Source organism: Rattus norvegicus, chromosome 1 (genome assembly GCF_021556685.1).
Source record: "Rattus norvegicus strain SHRSP/BbbUtx chromosome 1, alternate assembly SHRSP_T2T, whole genome shotgun sequence".
Classification (NCBI taxonomy): domain Eukaryota; kingdom Metazoa; phylum Chordata; class Mammalia; order Rodentia; family Muridae; genus Rattus; species Rattus norvegicus.
The window spans coordinates 146,835,665-146,855,829 of NC_141534.1; the positions used below are offsets into that span (position 1 = coordinate 146,835,665).

The 20,165-nt window shown below is 53.9% G+C and overlaps 1 protein-coding gene and 2 long non-coding RNA genes across 11 annotated transcripts; 2 read left to right on the forward strand and 1 right to left on the reverse strand.

Annotated features, from left to right (window-relative positions):
• The first annotated feature begins 1 nt into the window (after position 1).
• On the forward strand, positions 2-1,841 carry LOC102553801 (uncharacterized). Its single transcript, XR_015651799.1, has 3 exons — positions 2-219; positions 602-705; positions 870-1,841. It is a non-coding gene; the product is annotated as an uncharacterized LOC102553801 (long non-coding RNA).
• On the reverse strand, positions 1,203-17,375 carry Furin (furin (paired basic amino acid cleaving enzyme)). Of its 8 annotated transcripts, none has more exons than XM_087584750.1 (16): positions 17,214-17,375; positions 10,156-10,489; positions 9,668-9,766; positions 9,481-9,576; positions 8,727-8,855; positions 8,546-8,622; positions 7,783-7,871; positions 7,171-7,343; positions 5,340-5,552; positions 4,809-4,909; positions 4,601-4,704; positions 4,397-4,514; positions 4,127-4,306; positions 3,658-3,782; positions 3,440-3,550; positions 1,203-3,232 (listed from the first exon to the last, which is right to left on the reverse strand). In XM_087584750.1, exons 2-16 carry the CDS (start codon positions 10,330-10,332, stop codon positions 2,643-2,645), a joined length of 2,382 nt encoding a protein of 793 aa, XP_087440876.1. In that variant the 5' UTR covers positions 10,333-10,489; positions 17,214-17,375; the 3' UTR covers positions 1,203-2,642.
• On the forward strand, positions 9,686-11,514 carry LOC147996862 (uncharacterized). Of its 2 annotated transcripts, none has more exons than XR_015651793.1 (2): positions 9,686-9,779; positions 9,905-11,514. It is a non-coding gene; the product is annotated as an uncharacterized LOC147996862 (long non-coding RNA). The 2 variants fall into 2 exon arrangements; XR_015651795.1 differs by having other exon boundaries at positions 9,969-11,514.
• Positions 17,376-20,165: the final 2,790 nt, after the last annotated feature.

Sequence of the window (20,165 nt, forward strand, 5' to 3'; positions counted from 1 at the left end):
CACTGTAGGGAAGAGAGAGCACAGCCCACCCCCCATCCTGCTCCCCACTCTGCGTGCCCTGGGCCACAGCCTACAGCGACAGCTCAGCCACGGAAACGGAAGGGAGGAGGAGGCCGGCAAAGAATGGCCATGCGAAGAGTAGCTTGCGCACCAGGCACTCCCCAGGGTCCTGTGAACGCGGTGTAAAGAACCCAAAAATGCAGTGGGGATGGAATCAAGGTGAGGCCTCAGGCAAGGTGCTGGGTGCACCCAGGGTGTGGGGAGTCTGGGGACTCATGTGAACCCTGACAGCATGCTAGGGTGCCAGGGGGACCCAGGAGAGGAAGGAAGCCTAGTCCTGTCTCTCCTCTGGATTCCCTAAGGAGAGCTCAGGCGCCAGCCTCTATTTGCATATTAAATCTCCAAGTAAAAATCCAAAACAGAGGCTTGCTCCTCAGACACAGGTTCCGTTTTCTCTCGACGCCCGGGGCAGGGCTTTCAGTCTCAGTGGCAGCCTGGGCAGCACAGGGCATAGGACTGAGGAGAAATTATTTCCCCAAGAGGAACTCAGGTTCCCTCAGCCATTCAGTCCCGACTCGCTGTTTCTTTTCTTTTGAGAAAGGGTCCCTCTATGTGGTCCTGTCTGCCCTAGAACTTGCTGTGTACATGGGCTGGCCTCAAACTAGGAGATCCCCTACCTCTGCCTCTCAAATGCTGAGATTAAAGGTGAGTGTGCCCAGCTGTGACAAACCCCTGAACTGAAAGCAACTTGGGGAGAAAGGGGCTGTCTGGTTTAAGAGTCCATTGTGGGAAGTCAGGGGGCTGGACTGGAAACAGGAACCACAGGAGAACACTGCTCACTGCCCTCTTTGCTTTCATATACACCCCAGGACCCTTGCCTGTGGTAGCCACCCCAGTGATAGGCCTTTCCTCAGCCACCAATCAAAATGCGGCACAGACTTGCCCACAGACCAATCCGATGGAGGCGAACTCTCAACTGAAGCTTCTCTTCCCAGGTGACACTGGCTGTGTCATAAAACCAAGCAGCACACAGATCCCTCACTCTGGCCCCCTTAGACTAGACCTCTTGGAGGCAGTTAGGCCTGTCTGCAGGCCGTCAAGACACCACTAAGCCAAACTGGCCCCTAGCTCCAACCCCTTCCCCCAGTTGAACACAGTGAAGGGTCCTGAGAAAAGGAAGAGCAACACACTGGAGACCAGGCTTGGTTTGCATAGTCTGCACGTTTAATCACTTTAAAACCTCTAACATTATCTCGTGTCCATTAAATAGAACCAACAATGCCAGGCCTGTTTAAATTACAAGGAAAAAAAAATGACTGTGCACCAACCCAGCATCTTACAAAACCAGCCTGGATGGCCGCTAGGGGTGGGCAGGAGAGCAAGGGGCACCCCTGGACAGGTAGGTTGGGTACCGAGAAGGGCTAGGAAAAAGAAAAGAGGAGGCCCAAGTGGGAGGGGACTGATTGTCCTAATGGGAGGGGTGCGAAAGGCACATCAGAACAGGGGGTTTGGGGGGCATCATAGGCCAATGCTTTCTCCACCAGGGCACAGTGTTAGAAAGGGCTTGGTGGTGCCACCTGCCCACCCCTGGCACTTGGAGAGCCAGCAACCCAAAAGCCTGTGGCACAACCCCATTTGAAACAGATGATGTCAGCCTACCCCTCCCACCATGACCCCCTTTCCTGGAGCCCAGCTGGCTGGCCTGCCTCTTCAGGACTTGGGGCTTAGTGATTCCCTCTGCCTCAGAGCTGGGCAGCCATGGGAAAGGCAGGGTGGACATGGGTAGGAGAAGGTGAATGGTCCAGCTGCTACCCCCATTAAAAATACAAAAAAAAAAAAAATCAGCATCTAAAGTGAATAATCACAAAGTGAAAATATATCCTCAAACAGCTCCTGAGATCCCCACAGGGGAAAGCAGCATCGGGTGGGAGGCGGGAGGAGCCACCGTCCCTCCCCACCACCCACCCAGGGGCTCCTGGACTGTGAGCGCCAACTGCCCAGGCAGCCCCGGGCTCAGAAAACAAGGCCCTGGCAAGGGGGGGGGGTGCCATAGAGGATGGTCAGGACACCAGCATAAGGCCCCAGAGCCTGACCTGTGCTGGTCTAGCTCAGCCTGGCTACCAGCTGAGGTGGAGACCTGGAGTGCAGAGGCAGGCTGAGAGCAAGAGTGCAGGCACACTGGAGAGTGCCTGCTTTGCTTTGGTCCCTTCCTGTGACTGCAAGCTTCTTCAGAGGCTCATCCTGAGCCAGAGAGGGTCAGGGGATGCAAAAGCCCTTGGAGAGGTGGCCACCTTCTTCAAGTACCTCCTGGCCAGCCTCCCTGTTGCCTGGATGGGGACCATTATTGCTTTCTGAGGGGCAGGGGAGGGGCAAGGCTGCAGCCTGGCCAGGGACTCAGAAAGGCTGCCCCTCTTCACTCTGCAGGAAGCTGCCCTAAAGATTTACTCCTTCCTCCACATGGAGGGTTGGTGGGGGGTGAGGCTCCCGGGACCCCACCTCAGGCAAACAGGTAGGCCCAAGGGTCTCTGCCCCTCTCACCTCCCAGCTAGGGTCCAAACCCAGTCCCAAGATAAAAAAATACTTTGGTGAATTAAAAAGTGCCCGAGGAAGGGATCGATTTGATAGGGTGGGCAGTGGGCTCATCAAAGGGCGCTCTGGTCTTTGATAAAGGCGGTCCTCTCGCCCCGGCCCTCATCCTCTTCTGAGTCAGATGGGCACTCCTCCTGCCAGGCCTCAGGAGGCAGCCCCTTGTAGGAGATGAGGCCACGGTCCATGGTGTACACTTTCACTCCCCGGAAGCTGAAGCCTGAACACCGATGCAGGAAGAGGAAGACGATGCCAAAGATGAGAGCGATGATAAGGCAGCTGAGGCCGGCCAGGACCTCCGGCAGGTGAGAGGCCAGCCCAGCCCGCAACCGGGGCTCCACTTCCACCTCTGGGCGCAGTGCGGGAGGTGGCTGCTGAGGTCGGGACTCTCGGCTGCTCTGGCTTTGCCGGGAGCAGGTTTGCTCCACAGGGTCCAGGGAGGCATGGCTGGGGCAGCTGAGGCAGTCTGTGGGAGCTGGGCCCTGGCAAGTGGCACATGAGGCGTGGCAGGGGGTGCAGACGCTGGCACGGATGATCTCCACATCATTCTCAGTGCTGTAGTGTGTATCAAGGACTTGGGGTGTGAAGCCTGGTGGGCAACGCTGGACACAGCTTTTCTGGTGCAGTGAGAAACCTTCCTCACACACTGCCAGCACAGGAGAGGAGGGCGTGTTAGTCAAGTGAACAATGGCCTCTGAGTCCCTGAGCTCCGCCCAGGCTCCACAGACCTACAGTCCTAAGTAGTCCCCACAGTCCCCAGGAGGTTTTTCTCTAAAGTTCACTGGCCCCTCCAACTCCACTGTTCCAACCCCATTCCCCCCAATTCCCCAGCCTTGATCACGTCACTACTGACCCACGCAGGCCTGGCTGGATGTGAGGGTCTTGCAGCCGCTGCTCTCTGGAGGTGCAGAGAGACCCTCAGAGGCTGTGCCATATAGGACGAGAGTGAACTTGGTCAGCGTCCCTATTCCAGAGTTGGTAAGAGAAAAGGGTCAGGGGTGTGAGCACCTTGCTAACACCCTAGGTCCCACCGGCTCTCTCCCACCCTCCACTTGTCAGTGTGTCCAGTACCATAGTTGTTGGCCTCGCTGGTATTTTCAATCTCTAGGACCCACTCGCCAGAGGGGTCCTCATCCCAGGAATGAGTTGTCATGAAAGCCCAGTCATTAAATCCATCAGCAGAGTAGTCATGTGGTCTGGAGGAAGAGAGTTCCTTATAGCCATCTGAGGCTTTAGACTTCAGGAACCCAGGTCAGGGGACACCTAGCCCATGACACATGGGACATGCACCACCCCTCCCCACGAGGCAACCTGCTGGACTGGAAGCACATCTCGGGCAAGCTGTCTCCCAAGTGTCCTTAGCCAGGGGCCCTATTTCACAAGGGACATGGCTGGCATGTCAGACAGCAGTCTAAGCAAGGGCTCCTATGCTGAGGGAGTCACAAGGACGAGCTGTCCCTCCCACGTGTTACTGGTGGCTAGAGTCTTGGGGACAAAGGAGGGAATGATGTAGGACATGAGAAGGAAACATGGAGAGCACCTGGCAGCTAATAGGGTGGAACGGGTGCCCATGGGGCTGATGAGGTGGATAGCCAGGTCACCACGGCGATTGTAAGACAGGGTGAGCCGTGCCTGAACGTGTTCCAGTCTGGAGATGTGGTTGGGCTCACCCAGGCACGCTGTCACGGTCTTGCGCACCTCTAGCCGTTTGCCAATGTCCCTGTGCAATGAGCACCAGTGAGTCAGTAACCAGGCCAGCAGTAACAGAGGGCACCCCAGAAGCTCCCTCCCACTCAGGTCCAGTCTTTACTTGGGCTCTGCCAGGATTTCAATGATGCACTTCCGCTGGGGGGCCACTGTTGTCCAGTTCTGGGCCAGGGCCACCATGGCACCTGCATCCAACAGCCCGTAGCCATAGGAATGGCTCACTGTGGAGGCAGGGAAGGGTTAATGGGAGGTAGGAGAGCCCCCATCTTGCCTCAGAGCCTAAACCTCTGGGTTACCTTGCCCTCACCTTTCCGGCCCACGCCATTGGTGGCCCAATCGTTAGCGTTGAGATGTGCTGGCTTTGAGGTCTGCACCACCAGGTGCTGCATGTCCCGCCAGGTGAGGTTCTTGCTGCAAAGGAGAAAATGTCTGGGTCAGGCTTTTTGGACCGTGGCTGCAGAAAACAGCTGCTTTTAGGGGCACTGGTGGGGGCGGGCTGTTGCTTGCCCACTTACTTGGCCTCCAGGGTGAGAGCAATGATACCAGCTGCCAAAGGGGCGGAGGCTGAGGTGCCTGTGTGAGACTCAGTGCACTTCTGCCTCAAGTCAGTTGTCACCTGCCAGGGAACAACGGTGGTGAGACCTGATGGATATCTGGAGGAGGAGCCACCTGCCTGTCCTTTTGTCTATCGGACCTGGGTACCCTAGATGGTACAGTGAATCAGTTAAGACACCTGAGGTCCAGCTTCTACCTTACTACCATGCATAGCTCCTTCTAGGGCCAAGGTTCTCAAGGAATAATTGGGAAACAGTCAGAGGTTGGAGCATAAGGGATATTTCTAGGGAGAGTCTATACTTCTCAGGGGGTCGGGGATGGTTTGGTAGCCCTCAGAGGTCTGGGGGAATCCCCAGCTCACAGGGTAACTGCACAAGGCCCAAGCTACTCTATTCAGCCACACAGGGACGAGAGTGGATAAGGCCTAATGGCGCCCTGAGCAGAGAGCAAGGAGCCTCCCCTCCCAGCCCCCAGCCCTGGGCAAGACTCACAATCTGCTTCTCATTCTGGTTGCCACTGCTGTAGGTGGTGGCCAGTGTGGAGGAGCAGGCCTCACTGTACCAGGGCACGTTGCCGAATTGTGTGGCACTGCTGATGGACAGCGTGTAGATGCTGTTGGTGTAGCCGTCACAGTTACAGCTGTCATGTTCCCGGCCCCCGTTCCCTGAGGCCCAGACAAAGATGGAGCCCAGCCCTCCGCGGCCCTGTAAACACAGTGGGCTGAGGTTACTCAAGATGGTGTACTGTGGGGTAGAGAGCAAGGAGGTCTAACAGGAAGATGTTAAGGCAGACTGAGAAGATGTGAGCTCTGTCTCTATGGACTCCATTCACTTCTTAGAATCACCAAAGATCCCTTGTAGATGAATACACAAAATCAAATTGGACCAGGCTCACACCAAAATGCTTAGAGTGGTGATCCCCCAGAGCGGGGTGATCCCCCAGAGTGGGGTGATCCCCTCAAAGCAGGATGATCCCCTCAGAGCAGGGTGATCCCTTGGAGCAGGGTGATCCCCTTAAAGCAGAGTGATGCCCCAGAGCGGGGTGATCCCCAGAGCGGGGTGAGCCCCACAGAATGGGAGAATGGGCACTTTTTGCTTTTTCCCATTACTTAATTTAACCTAAAAAGATACTGTGTTACATTTGTATGGCCATGTGTGCCATGATACCCATGTGGTCACCAGAAGCATCTGTGTGGAGCTGATCCTCCTCTCCTTGCACATTTATATGGGGACTGAGGCTTGAGCTCAGGCCCTCAGGCTTGTGTGCAGACTACCTGTTAACCATCTCTGTGACCCTGTCACTTTACTATTTTGGTAGTGCTAAAATCAAACCCATGGCTGAGGCTGGGATGTGGCTCTGTGGCAGAGGAGCTGCCAACACAGGTAATGCCTCTGCTCATGTAACCCCGCAGACCCCCGCCCCAGTTAAGGAAACAAAAGGGCTGGAGAGAGAACTCAGAAGTTAAGGGCACCGTGCTCTTGCAGAGGACCTGGGGTTGATTCTCAGCACCCACATGATGGCTCACAAACACCCATACTCCCAGTACCAGAAATCCAATGGGCATGCATGCCATTAAAATATTTATATAACATAAAATAAATAAAATGAAGATATATCGTCAGTTCCCAACTTCTTAATGTTTTAGTAACATTTAGTTTCTTAAATTGATTTTTATTTAAAATTTTATTTTTATTGCAGGAGTGTTTTGCCTGTATATATGTGCATGTACTTACTACATGTGTGTCTGGTGCCCTGGGAGGACAGAAGAGGGCATCAGTTCCCTGGACTGGAGTTACTGGTAAGTTGGGAGCCACTATGTGGGTTCTGAGAACCACACCCAAGTCTTCAAGAGCAGCCAGTGCTCTTAACCACTGGGGCATCTCTCTAGCCTCTATAACATTCAATTTTACCACTTTTGTCAAGATTAAAATTAATCAACCAGGTAAAGTGGTGCACACATGTAATCCCAACAGTCAAGAAGCTGAAGCAGTGCAATCATGGGTTCCAGGCTAGCCTGGGCTACATAGGCCAGTCTAAACTGTACAGAAGACTTCGTCTCAAAAAGCAAACCAGCCTGGGCAGTGATGGCGCACACCTTTAGTTCCAGTACTTGGGAGGCAGAGGCAGGTGGATCTCTGAGTTCCAGGCCAGCCTGGTCTACAAAGGGAGTTCCAAGACAGACAGGGCTACACAGAGAAACTCTTAGAAAACTGGAAAAACAAAAACAAAAAACTAGGAAAACTGAAATATAAGGAAGAGAGCAATGGAAGATGCAATTCAGCCAGTCTGATTTCCAGAGCTAGACCAGGACTCCCACTTCACCTGGCTAACTCCCCGAAAGAAGGCCTCCTCGGCGAGCCGGGCTGGCCCATCCACGGTCTTGCCGTCGTCCTCGGGGCCCCAGCTGGCGCTGTAGATGTGGATGTGGTTGGGATTCAGGCCCAGCGAACGTGCCTCTACCGCGTCAGTCACCTCGCCATCCAACATACGCACCCCTAGCCGCAGAGGGGTGGGAAAAGGGATGCTGCGTGGGTCCAGCCACCAGGGCACCCAAAGACACAGGCCCAGTTTGAGGCCGGGTGGGGGCGGGGGGGGGGGCGGTGAGAGAGAGGAGTGGCAGTGCTGGGAAACCCGAGCCCCTTATGCATGGTCTCCCACTGTCTTTCAAGAGCAGGACCTAAGGAAGAGGAAAGGCGACCCGACTTCTCCCAAGTCACACCACTCTTCACTAGGAAGGGACCGAAGGCTGTGCCATGATTTAGGGAGACTTTTAAATCCACACCCCACTCCACCATGCTGCCAGCTCTGGGATTCCAGGTTTTCCTTTTGCCCAGAATCCTGCCTAGACTAGCATGCTGCCAAAGATCTATGGTGGAAGGCATTGAGTGGGCAGGGAAAACTTCCGGGAGAGGCTCCTCCCACTTCCATACCCACCTCCAATCCGGGCATTGTAAGCTACACCTACACCACAGACACCATTGTTGGCCACCGCTGCCACTTCCCCGGCACACCGAGTGCCGTGCCTGCAGACCAAGAGCAGAGTAAGAACGCGGCGTCAGTGGAGATACACAAGTGAGGCAGTAGCTCTAGGAATGGACGGCGCAGAAAGGCCCTTGGGCCACTCAGCAGTTCCCTGTGGCGCCTGATCAGAAGATTTGAGTTTGAGACCAGCCTAGACTACAAAGCAAATTCTAGGACAGCCAGGGCTGCATATGGAAACCATGTTTCAAAGAACGAAAACTGAAACTCCCTTGGGGAACAAGACTTCAGTTAGACAAAGACTTCAGTTATGTGTTGTTGTATTTAAGATATATTATTTATTTATTCATTTTATATATGGGTGCTCTGTCTGCCTGTACACCTACACGCCAGGAGAGGGCATCAGACCCCATTACAGATGGTTGTGAGTCACCATGTGGTTGCTGGGGATTGAACTCAGTGCTCTTAACTGCTGAGCCCTCTCTCCAGCCCCTGGCTCTCCAAGATAAGGCAGCTTGGCTGGCCTGGAACTCACTGTGAAGAGCAGGTCTCAAACTCACAGAGATCTGTCAACTTTTCCCTCCCAAGTGCTGGGATTAAAGGAGTATGCCGCCATGCTGGAAAGACTTCAGTGGGACATGGGACATTCAAGCTCACCCTCGTGTCCCTGAGGGACGAGAGGGAGAGGCTGAGCGACCAGGAACTTAACATTCCTCACCTGTTGTCATTCATCTGCGTGTACCGAGGCTGTGGGTCAGGGTCCTGGTCATTGACATCAAAGCTGGCTCCCGGGTCCTGGAAAGGACAAGGCCATCATCAGAGCTGCCTAACCACATTACAGGAGAGTCCCCAGAGGTGGCTACCCAGGGTCACTCCAGCCACTCTCTTCCGTTCCTTACATAATTGCCTGCCAAGTCAGGATGGTTCTTTTCAATGCCGTCATCCAGGATGGAGACCACAATGCCACGCCCTGTGAAGCCCTGGGCCCAGGCTTCCTTCACATTCAGGTCTCGCTGAGTGACCCCAGACTGCAGAGACAACCAGCCCATTACCAGGGATATTTGGCTATTAACTCAAAAGAATAAATTCTACCCTAAAACCTCTATCTTTACCCATCCCAGCTCTTAAAATGCCACTCCTGGGGACTGGAAAGACAGCTCAGCAGCAGAAGCACTGGCTGTTCTTTCAAAGGACCCAGGTTTAGTTCCTAGCACCCACGTGGTCACAACTGTCTGTAACTCCAGTTCCAGGGGATCTGACAGTCTCACACACTCACATAAGCACACCAATGTACATAAAATAAAAATAGATGAATCATAGGCATAGATTCTGGGAAGGCAGGATGGGTTAGAGCAGTGGTTCTCAACCTGTGGGTCTCGACCGCCTGGCAAACTTTTATCTCCAAAAATATTTATAATTCATAACAGTAGCAAAATTATAGTTATAACGTAGCAACAAAAATAACTTCATAGTCAAGGGTCACCACAACATGAGGAACTGTATTAAAGGGTGGAAACAGTAGGAAAAGTTGAGAACCACTGGGCTAGAGGCAGAAAGAAGGGAGAAGAAAACAGAAGAAGCCCCGGGGTGAGCCTCATCCACTCACAGGACCTCCCAGTGGTGGGGAAAGGGACCAGAGTCCAAGGAGCATACCAGGTACCACTGCTGAGGGAACTTGGGGTCTGTGGGCTCCTGATACACGTCCCTCTTGGCCCTTTGCTTGGCTACCTGCTGCTCCAGCCACTTCACCTAGGAAGATGGTAGAGGTGTGGGGGTTGCAGAGTGAGGGAGACTCAGAACAGAAGGGGGTGGCAGCCGGAAGGGCCAGGGCCACACTTACTTGAGGCTCCCTCTGTAGCCGGCTGTGCCGCGGGCGGTGAGGCGACAGGGACCGCTTTGTCACTGCTCTGTGCCAGAAGTGGTAATAGTCACCGAAGATCTACAATAAAACAGTGAGTCTGAGATGGGCCCTCCATCTGCCAGTCCCTGGGGGAGGCAGAGATGGGGGTGGACAAGGCTGCTGGGGAAGCTCACTAAGGCAAGCGACTGGGGGGGGGGGGATCTGTTCCCTGCTTAGGACCCACAGGAACATGCAGGGGATGATAGGGCCACCATCATTGAGATGTGCTGGCTTTTCTAAGCGACCTATAGGAAAACCCACAAAGAGGACAATGCCATGGATCCCATTCCACCAGTCACTTGGAACCTGCCCCTGACCAGATGTCCTGGAAGACAAATACGATTTCTCCTTTAAGGTTTGAGAGTCTCTGCCCTCACTCCCACTAGGGAACGTCCCGAAGTCACAAACAGGCCAAGTTAGAAGCCCACCTGGCCCAGGTTGTGGAACCCATGCTTCCGTGCCACACTATCAGCCACAGCTGGGCCTCCAGAAATGTGCACAGCCCACGTGTTGGTGAAGATCTTCTGGCCGCGAGCTTCAGCTGCTAGCAGGACCAAGGCTCCTGCTGCTGCTACCACCCATAGCAACCAGGGTCTCAGCTCCATGGGGGGGCAGGTGACTGGGACCCCAGAGCTCCGTCTCCCTGGCCTGGTCACAGGGCCTTGGCTGCCACGTGCCTGCTCACTGCCAGGGTCCCGAAGCTGACTGGGGGGGGCATGGAGCCGAGGTGGGTGGGGCTGGAGGACAGGACGGGGGCCAGATCTAAGGGAACAAGAGGAAGAAAGAAGAGTTAGTCCTCTCTGTCACACACTGATGCCGCCCTTCCTATCCTCAAGGCTGAGTCAGGGCCTAACAGGAGTTTCAAGGGAGATGGGTAAAACAAACACCTAAGGGGCTGGGAAGATGGCTTAGTAGGGACAGTTACTGCCACCCAAGCATTAAAACCTGAGTGTGGAGTCCCAGGACCCACAGGAGAAGGTAGGCTTGGCAGCATGTGCCTGCAACTCCAGCACTTGGCAGGGCAGAGACAAGGACCCCTGGGGCTGCTAGCTGGGTCAACCTAGCCAAACCTGCAAGCTCCAGGTTTGGTAAGAGACCTGTCTTAGTCCCCTTCTCCACCCCCAACCCCCCTCCCCCAAACAAAGTCAGAAACACTGGTCAGGGCTGGAGAGATAGCTCAGTAGTTAGGAGCAAGCACATTCTGCTCCTGCAGGGGACCAGAGTCCTCACCCTAGCACTTGTATTGGATGGTTCACAACTGCTTGTAACTTCAGCTTCCAGGGATCCAGCCCCAGCCTCAACAGAGACAGACAGACAGATGGACGGACACACACACACACACACACACACACACCAAACCCCTAAGTTGTCTCTGTAAGATATCTAGTACATATCCCTAAAGGTCGGCCAAACAAGACACATGGACCCACAGTCTCCCCTCCCAAGCCTTTCTCCATCAAGAATATAATCAGGGCTTGAGTCATTCAAAAGAAAAAGCAAACAATGACCAAAGAAAGAAAGATACATTATCAAATGGCATGCACACACGATTCCATTTTGTTTTCTTAAAATTATGCATGCATATTTATAAATAACCAAAACAAATCTGGAAGGATACAAGTTACAATTTAACAATGGCTCCTTGGAGATGGTGAGAATTACGTGTAGTAATTGTTACTTTCTTTGTGCTATTGTATGTTCTCAAAATATTTAGGTATATTTTATAAAAGAATAAAATCTTGGCTCTTTAAAAATTGAACAGGGTCTACCCAACTCATTAGGGTGTCCTGGTTCAGCAAAAAGGTTAGATGTAGGGGCTTACTTGAGAGATTCTCAGTCCTTGGGAGGAAAGAGTGGGTATCTTAAGTTGGGATGGAGGCTCAGAGCCATGCTCTGAGCATGAGGGATTCCAGAGGTTTCGCCGCCCTCTAGGGCTGAAATGACGGCCATCTTTAAAGGCAGGCCCAAGCTGTTTCCTGGGCAACTTTGCTCCTGCTAGTCCAGCCAGGCTTGGGTTTAGAAGTCAGAGCTGCCCCCTGGCTTGTTCCAGGCCCACCACCCACCACCTTGCGTAATCTGAGCCAGACTGCCAGGGCAAACACTGGCTGCTGCGCCAGGAGCACCAAGGTGAGGCTGAATCAATAGCCCTGAGTGGTGTTTTTCCTCCTTCAGCAAACAGACAGCAAGACCTTTCTGCCTGGGGCCACATAACTGTCCCCATAGAGGGCCCCGACTAGTCACAAGCCAAGCTCCTGGGGTAGGTGGCAGCTAGGAGAGGTTCCAGTAGGCTGCTGGAGACATCCTCTCAGTGCCAGGATCCTGATACCCCTACCATTCCTGTGGCCCAGCCCTAGAAGTGGCTCAGCCAAACGGTAAAATGTAGGTACCTCAGCACACACTGCCCGGAGGAGCTGGACAGATCTGCTTGCCACTGGGAACTCCATGATTCTCCAGGAGCTGCCATGAGCTACAAGTCTCCCTAACTGCTGCCGTTTCACCCCACAGGCTGAGGGGACTCCACTCACAATCCTGGAGTATTTTCAGTTTACACCAAAATAACCCGACAGCTGATGGCAGGGGACATCAAGAGGCAGACTCCATGCCTGAAGGGCAGAGTCCAAAGGGCTCCAAAGACATGCCTGGGAGTTAGAGCTCCATGTCCCCCCACATAGAAACAGGACCCTCCACATCTAAAACCTCTTGAGTTTAGACATCTGCAGACTCCCTGCTCCGAGTTCTGAGACCTGCCTACAACTTCCAAATTACGGCTGGGTTGCTCTGGGGCTAGCCCAGGTTCCAGTAAACTATATAGATGGGGCCACAGAGACAGGACCTCCACCCCACCCCAAGGAAGATGATCTGCTTCCCCCGACACCTTGCTCCCAACTACGGTAAGGGTAGAATATGGATTCCAAACATCAGACCGTCCTGCCTCATGATCAGACACATAGGAGGGCACACACACAACACATACATAACACACACACACACACACACACACACACACACACACACACACAAAGAGCTGAGAACAATGAATGAACAGGCTTCTCCCCACCCCCATCCCAGACTCTGACTCACCCTCTGAGTCCCAGTTGTCTCAAAACCAGGAGGCTGGATATATTTCTAGCCTCTCTGGGTCAGTCTTGCCCAGCACTCAGCGCTGGGCCTGACTAGAAAAGAGGCTATAGGGCTGTTCCTAGCTCTTTTCTTGGGCAAAGCTTTTTTGTCCCTCCCTAGAACCTACCAACAGAGATCACCACAACCAACCACCCAAGGAACTTACCCCCAGGTGTGGCTGCTGGAGACCTGGCTGAGGCAGCCACGGAGCAAGCCACTGAAGACTGCTGGGAAACCCAATCAGGTCTCTCTTTCCAGCAGAGACCCCAAGGCAGGTCCTGTTACAGGCACCTCCCATGAAATTTTAACTCCTAGTCCCTGTTCAACTACTGGTCCCTCGGAGATCTTACCCAGGTCATTTCCTCTCTCTGGGCCTCAGTTTCCTTGGTGGTGGAAAACTATTAAGTCAGAGGCTTTCAAACTTTTTTTTTAAGCCACGGAATCCTCTTTTTTAAACTTCAAATTTTAGATAGAAGTCCAAAACAGGAAACAAACACCTAATCTGTTTGACCACTCTCCTTTGCTGTGTCCACACCTGGCCGGCAGCCACAAGCCCTCACTGGGCCACATCACCTGCGTTGCCTTGGCACTTCCCAAGTCACAGAGAATCCCAGCGCTCCAGAGAGATGAAAGTCCACTTCCCCTAGGCGCAAAGACCTGGGGCGGTGGGAACGTAGACACTGGCTAGACTAGTGTCTGCTGTCAGACCTGTATGGCAAGCAGGCCGCCCCTCGGCCAGCCACCCGACGGGGGCAGTAGGGGCCTCCGCCAGGCCTCGGCAGGAGGCAGCCCAGAGCGAGCCTCCCCAAGCCGGCCTGTGCGCGCCCGCGAAATCCGCCCCCGACCGCTCCGGCCGCACAGGTGTGCAAGCCGGCCGAGGACCCCGTGCCCTACCAGGAGCGCGCCCCATCGGGCGCAGGCCCTAGCCGCCGGGGCCACGGAGAACGGCGGGCAGGCGGGAGCACCCAGAGCCCGAGGAATGCTCTGCCTAGCCCGCCCCAGCAGGGGCCCCGCCGGCGCTTCCTGAGGTCAGAGGGCTCGCCCCGGCCTCAGCGGAAAAGTACCGGCGCGGGCCCAAGCCCGGCGCTCAGGTGGGCTGCGCGGCTCCGGTCCTTCCACCGCGGCGGCAGAGAATCCGCGGCCAGAGCCCGGCGGCCGGCGAGGCCCGGGGCTGCGCCGCCCGGCTCCGCGCTCCCCCGCCCGCTCCGGGCCCGGCTCCCCAGCGCGCCGCCTCCCCGGCCCCGGGCCGCGCGCCCTCGCCGCTTACCCTGGGGAGCCGGGCGGGGAAACTTTTCCGGACGAGCGCCGCGGCTGCTCGGGTACCCCTCGGCCGAGCACGGAGCCCGGCGGCGGGGGCCTGGCTCGGGCGGTCCCCGCGCCCGGCAGCGGCGTCACAGCGCGCAGGCGGGGAGGCGCGGCGGCGCGGCCTCGGCCCGGCCGGCGACCAGGGCAAGGCTCGGCCTGGGCTCGGGCGCGGGCGGGGGGCAGCGGCCCGGCCGCGGCGGCGCGGCTTGTTTACTCGGGCCGCTGTCACGGCGGCGGCGGCGGCGGCGGCCCCGGCTCCTCCTCCTCCGCGCCGCGCCCCTCCCCCTCGCGGCGCCACCTCCGCGCTCCGCGGCCGCAGCCGGCCCGGCCCGTTCGCCGCCCGCCCGGGCCGGGCCGACGTTCTGAGCGCTCCACGCGGCGGGCCCTGCGGCCTCGGGGCGCCCTGTCTGCGGCTGCCAGCGGGGCTGGTAGGGAGCGTGGTCCCCGCGCGCCACCCCAGGCCCCTCGGACCGCGCCGGGTTCGGCTCTTGGCCCCGCAAACTCCCGGGCAGATGGTCTCGGAGACCCGGACTGGGAGCCTGCGGGCGAGATGGCGAGAGAAGGGCCAAGGATCGGGGGTTGGGGGGAGTCCAAGCTGTCCCTGCCTTCCCTGCGGTCCTGGCTTCCGAGTTCTGAGTTTGGGGGATAATCAAGGGAAGCGCCCTGGGATGGCGGACCTGGGGAAGCTCCACTCTCAGGTCGGACCTCACAGCGGCAGAGCAGCCCTCGCACCTCCAGCTAGAGGAGTCACAGTTTTATTTGCTTCTGTAGAGACAGGTGAATAAACAGAATAGCCACCTCCTTTCATGTTTGGTTTTGGGTTTTTTTTTTTTTTTAATACTTTTTTTTCTCCTGGAACAACGGAGAGCTAGGCACTGGGCCAATCGTTCATTCTATCTTCTCCTTATGTACATTCTTTAATCCACATAATCCATTCAGGCTAACATTATTAATCCCACTTTACAGATAAGGAAACTGAGGCACACAAAGTTTAAATAATTTTCCTTAAGTTACACAACTTAGCAGGCCTCAGATTTGGCAGCACTTCATTCCAAACTACTTACAATATACCAGCCAGAGCCCTTCCCTCCCTGGGTTCCTGCCCTAGAAAACGGCTGTGCTACTTGGCGGAGGTCGACATTCTGCTTGAGCTGAGAAAGAAGAGGGGAAACGGGCCAAGATCTTCCCAGGCTGGGTTGTTCCAAGGTCGCCAGAAGTCTCTGCACATCCCTTCTTGCTCTCTGTGAGATAACCTGGCTACATGATCCTATCCTGTCCTCTTCCTGTGTGTCTCTAACACGGGTTCCTCAACAGTGATAGAAACAGAGGCCATCAAGCACTTCTAGAAGATAGGCACCGTCCTAAGCTGTCTCCGTATGCAACTCTTCATCCACAGACCCCATGAAGTTCATACCGTGATACCTAGGTACCTTGTCTGTATCCTGGGTTCTTTTCTCAAAGGACAGAGTTTAGGCCCAGTGAGGTTAAATAATATGCTAAGGAGCCATGTGTAGTAGTAGCACCTAGTTGTAATCATCAAACTGGGAAGGCTGAGGCAGGAGAATGACTACAAGTTTAAGACCAGCCAAGATGACATATAAAAGACTTTGTCTCAAAACCCCCAAAGAAATACACAACACAGGTGTAGGAATATATGTGTGCGTGCTTGTGTATGTGTATTTCTAAAGTCATTTGTGTGGAAAGTCACCCAGCAAAGTCGGGCTCAAATCCCTGTGGTACTATTTTATGTTATGCCAACCTTGAATTCTCAGAGCCTCGGTTGTTTAATCCCTCTGAAAATGGAGATGTGTATGAAGTTAATTGAATTTGTTGTTTGAGTATCCTTTAAAACACTGCAGACATGGGGTCTCTAAACGTTGGGAGACAAGTCTATAAGTCTTTCTGCCTCCTCCCATATGGGGGTTTTCCCTTAGAAGGAGCTAAGATGTTGTGGGGACCACTATGGGGTAGCCCCTAGCAGCGGCACCTCACATAGTCGGGAGAACAATACCCTTGTGGTGAGACTGAGGCAGGAAGTGAGTCAGAGATTCTCCTTAGGCCATGAGCAGCCGCACCATTTAGGGGAAACAGGGACAGGGTTGGCCCTATCTAGCAAGGGAGTCCCCTAGTGCCCCTCCCAATTGTCCTGTGACTTAAAAGTTCACCCCAGAATGACAGCCTTGTGGTTTCACCCTTCCTTGGAGCCTGGCCCAGAGGAGTCTCCTTGGGTCTTTGGAGGGGGAGAAGTAGCCAGAACCCTGAAGGCACAAGTGTTCTCCAGCCAGCCTTCCCTGCCAATGCCTTGAGGGAAGCAGTGAGCTGTGTCTCACTGAGGGAGGGGGCTGTGTGGAGGCACCACGCAGGTGAGCAGCTGCCCTGCTAACCACCATAGCTGCCTGCACTTTGTCCCGCTTGCGTTTGGATGGCCACATAGATTGCGTTTGCAATAATTCTGCTGACAAGAATCTGAAAGTCTTTCTCAGGCTAGTTAGAAGGAGAATCTCTTCTCTTTCTGCAATGAGTCCTGTAGGCAGGTATTGTATTTTTTTTTATCATTCTTACCATTGACCTGAAACCTAGGGGTCCAGGAATCTCGGCTGCCTCTAACGCTCAGTTCCCTGACGTGAGTCTTCTATGGTGACACCAATTTCACAGAATCCTTAGCACTCAGAGTCTAAAGTGAGGCCATCTGGATGGGGGGCAAGAGGAAGGGCTAGCCAGATCTCTCTTTATCCTCAGATTTGGAGCTGATCCAGAAGTAACCATAGCGAGCCTTAGTGCTAATATCCAGTCAGTCCCTTTGTACCCTGGAGGAACTGTGGGAGTCTCTATCTTTGAAACCTCTCCCTAACCTGAGGCACTCAAGAACCTTCGGCACCAGTCCCCCTTGGTTTAACTCACTGCACGCACAGCATGTGTGTAAAGGGATGGAGAGCTTTCTGGTTCCTTCCTTCCTCCTTCCTTCCTTTCTGGATCTTCAGGAATGTCTCCATAGCTCTTATAATACATTAATGAAAGCCTCCAGTCATGCAAAACCAAGTAAAGCACGCTCATACGTCACCATCTAGCTCCAGAGAATCCAAGATCCATCTTGCCTGCCCTCCGCTTCCCTCTTGGCTGCCAGTGCCCCGGTGAGGCTTTGGTCACGTCAGGCGGTAACTTTCCAGTTCTGGCTAAAGCACTTTGGGAAAAAACCCTTTATATGACAGGCCAAGTGGTGTCTGTAGGTGGGGGGAGGAGCTTCGAGTTAGAAGTGATTTGGCGGTGACATATCTGGTCACGTTGGAACTGGATCCCAGCGTGACCAGGCCTTCTCATTTATTGGGGTGGGTCTGCACTTACCTTCACCGAAGGCCGCTCTGCATCCCAGTCACTTGACGGTTTAATGGCTTCCTTTGGCCAGCTGCATGTATTCAGCTTCACCTTCTGTGCCAGCAAGTGCTACCCACAATTAGGCATCTAATAAAATATTTTGGGTGCAGCCCTGTTTGCCTGGCACTTACTGAGTACCTGCTAGGTGCTGGGTCCCCATGCCGCCACACTCCTTCCCTTAGGGCTTGTCCTCAGGAAGCCAGAGTTGCCTGACAGAGGCTGCAGCAGACTCCTTAACCTTCATGCCTCACTATTCCAACCAGCCCACTGCTCTGCTCAGCTGATCGCCTCCATGTGGTGCTGGGGTTCCCATCGGTTTGCTGTCCCATACAGGGTTTCTGTATTTCAACTATCAACACTCTGGTGGGCACTGGCCGGGCTTACAGAACACTGGCTGCCTCTCTGGTTTTAACATGAGATGGATGCCACTCCCATAGTAACAACTCCCCAAGTTCCGAGACTTTGTTAAATCCCTTCTAGTGACAAAATCCTGCGGAGACCTCTGATCCACAGTATGGTATAGAAAAGTCACAAGGCGAAGGTGGTCATGCCAGTCTGGACATTAGGAGACCATGCACCCAGATGCCTCTCCAGCACCAAGCCACCTTGTGTGGCTATATGGCAACCGGCCATTTAGTGTTCAGAGCAAACGACACTTTACATCTTCATGACATCTGAAGACATTGCTCTCAGAACGTTAATGACGAGGTGAACCAAGGATCACACTCTGCTGACTAAAGCGGTGAAGAGGGAGAGAGACTTTTGCATTGCATGTGTGTTTAGAAAGCAGATCTATGTGGCTCAGTGGTTAAGAGCACCGACTGCTCTTCCAGAGGTCCTGAGTTCAAATCCCAGCAACCACATGGTGGCTCACAACCATCTGTAATGGGATCTGATGCCCTCTTCTGGTGTGTCTGTAGACAGCTACAGTGTACGTACATATAATAAATGAATAAATCTTTAAAAAAAAAAAAAAGAAAGCAGATCTATGGTTGCTTGGGGAAGTGGGAAGGGAGGGGTTGGAGGAAGCTCTGGTGATGATGGACATGTTCCTTATCTTGATTGTGGTGACATTTTCCTGAGTCTGTACATGTGTCAAAACATATTAAGTTGTATACTTTAAATATATGCAGTTTATAGTATGTCAATTATATTTCAATAAAGCTGATTTTGGTTGTTTACTTCTCTAGGGTTTCACAAGCATTATTCTGAAAATTCACCTATGGAGTCCCCATTATGTATGTGTGTATGTATGTATGCATGTATGTATGTATGTATGTATGTGTGTGTGTATATATATATATACATATATATATATGTATTCACTTTACATCCTGATCATGTCCACCCCCTCCTCCCAGTCCCACTCTTTTTTTTTTTTTTTTTTTGTTCTTTTTTTCGGAGCTGGGGACCGAACCCAGGGCCTTGTGCTTCCTAGGCAAGCGCTCTACCACTGAGCTAAATCCCCAGCCCCCCCAGTCCCACTCTTACAAATCCCTCTCCCCATTACCCCTTTATCTTCTTCTCAGAGAGGGGAAGCCCCCACCCCTACCCTGGCACCGACACCATTCCACCCTGGGACATCTAGTCCCAGCAGAACTAAGCACCTCTTCTCCCACTGAGGCACGACCAGGCAGTTCAGTTAAGGGAAGGGGACCCAATGGCAGGCAGCAGAGTCAGAGACAGAGACAGCCCCGCTTCAGTCGTTGGGCACCCACATGAAGACGGAGCTGCACGTCTGCTACAAATGTGTAGGGGTCTAGGTCCAGCCCCTGCATGCTCCTCGGTCAGGGGCTCTGTGAGCCCCTGTGGGCCCAGGTTAGTTACTCTGTAGGTCTTCTTGTGGTGTCCTGGCCCCCCAGCTCACTCAGTCCTGTCCCTCGATCTTCCACAAGACTCCTGGAGCACCACCTGACATTTGACTGTGGGTCTCCACATCTGTTTCCATACACTTGCTGAGGAAGCCTTCCCGGAAACACCCATGCCAGGCTCGTCTGGATGGATGTTCCTTGTTCCTCGGGCCTGTTGGAGGCCAGCAGAGCGGTGATGGAGTAGCCCATTTCTTAACTACACGATACATGAGAGTCACTGCAGTACTAAGAATAAATAAGCAGGACTTTGTGATAGGCTATACGTATAACCCCAGCCCTCAGAGATGCTGACGCTTGGTTTCAGTTGGAAACTGGACTGGACTGCATAGTAAGACCCTTCTAAAATAAAATAAAACTTGGTCATGGGACGCACCTCTGTAGTACCAGCACTTGGGAGAAGCGGGCAGGGGGATCAGGAGTAGAGACCAGCCTCAGCTACAACCAAGCTTGAGATCAGCCTGGACTATTGAGATCCTGACTCCGAAAAAGGCAGGGAGGGGTAGGGGATAGGTTCAGGGCTGATCCTATCAGGATCAGGAAGAGGGCACAAGAATGTAGAGAACAGCTGCTGGGGGTTCACAGCGAAGTTGTCCGTTCTCCGGCTCAGGGAAGCTTAGTCCTGTCAGATGACATTGGACACGTCTGGAACAGCACTATCAGGGGCTTGGGAATAAAACAATGAGCTCAGTGTGGGCAGCCAAGAAAGAAACAGATGACTCTGGAAATTACAGGTTCCTCCACTGACTTTAATCCTTAAGCCAAACACTGCA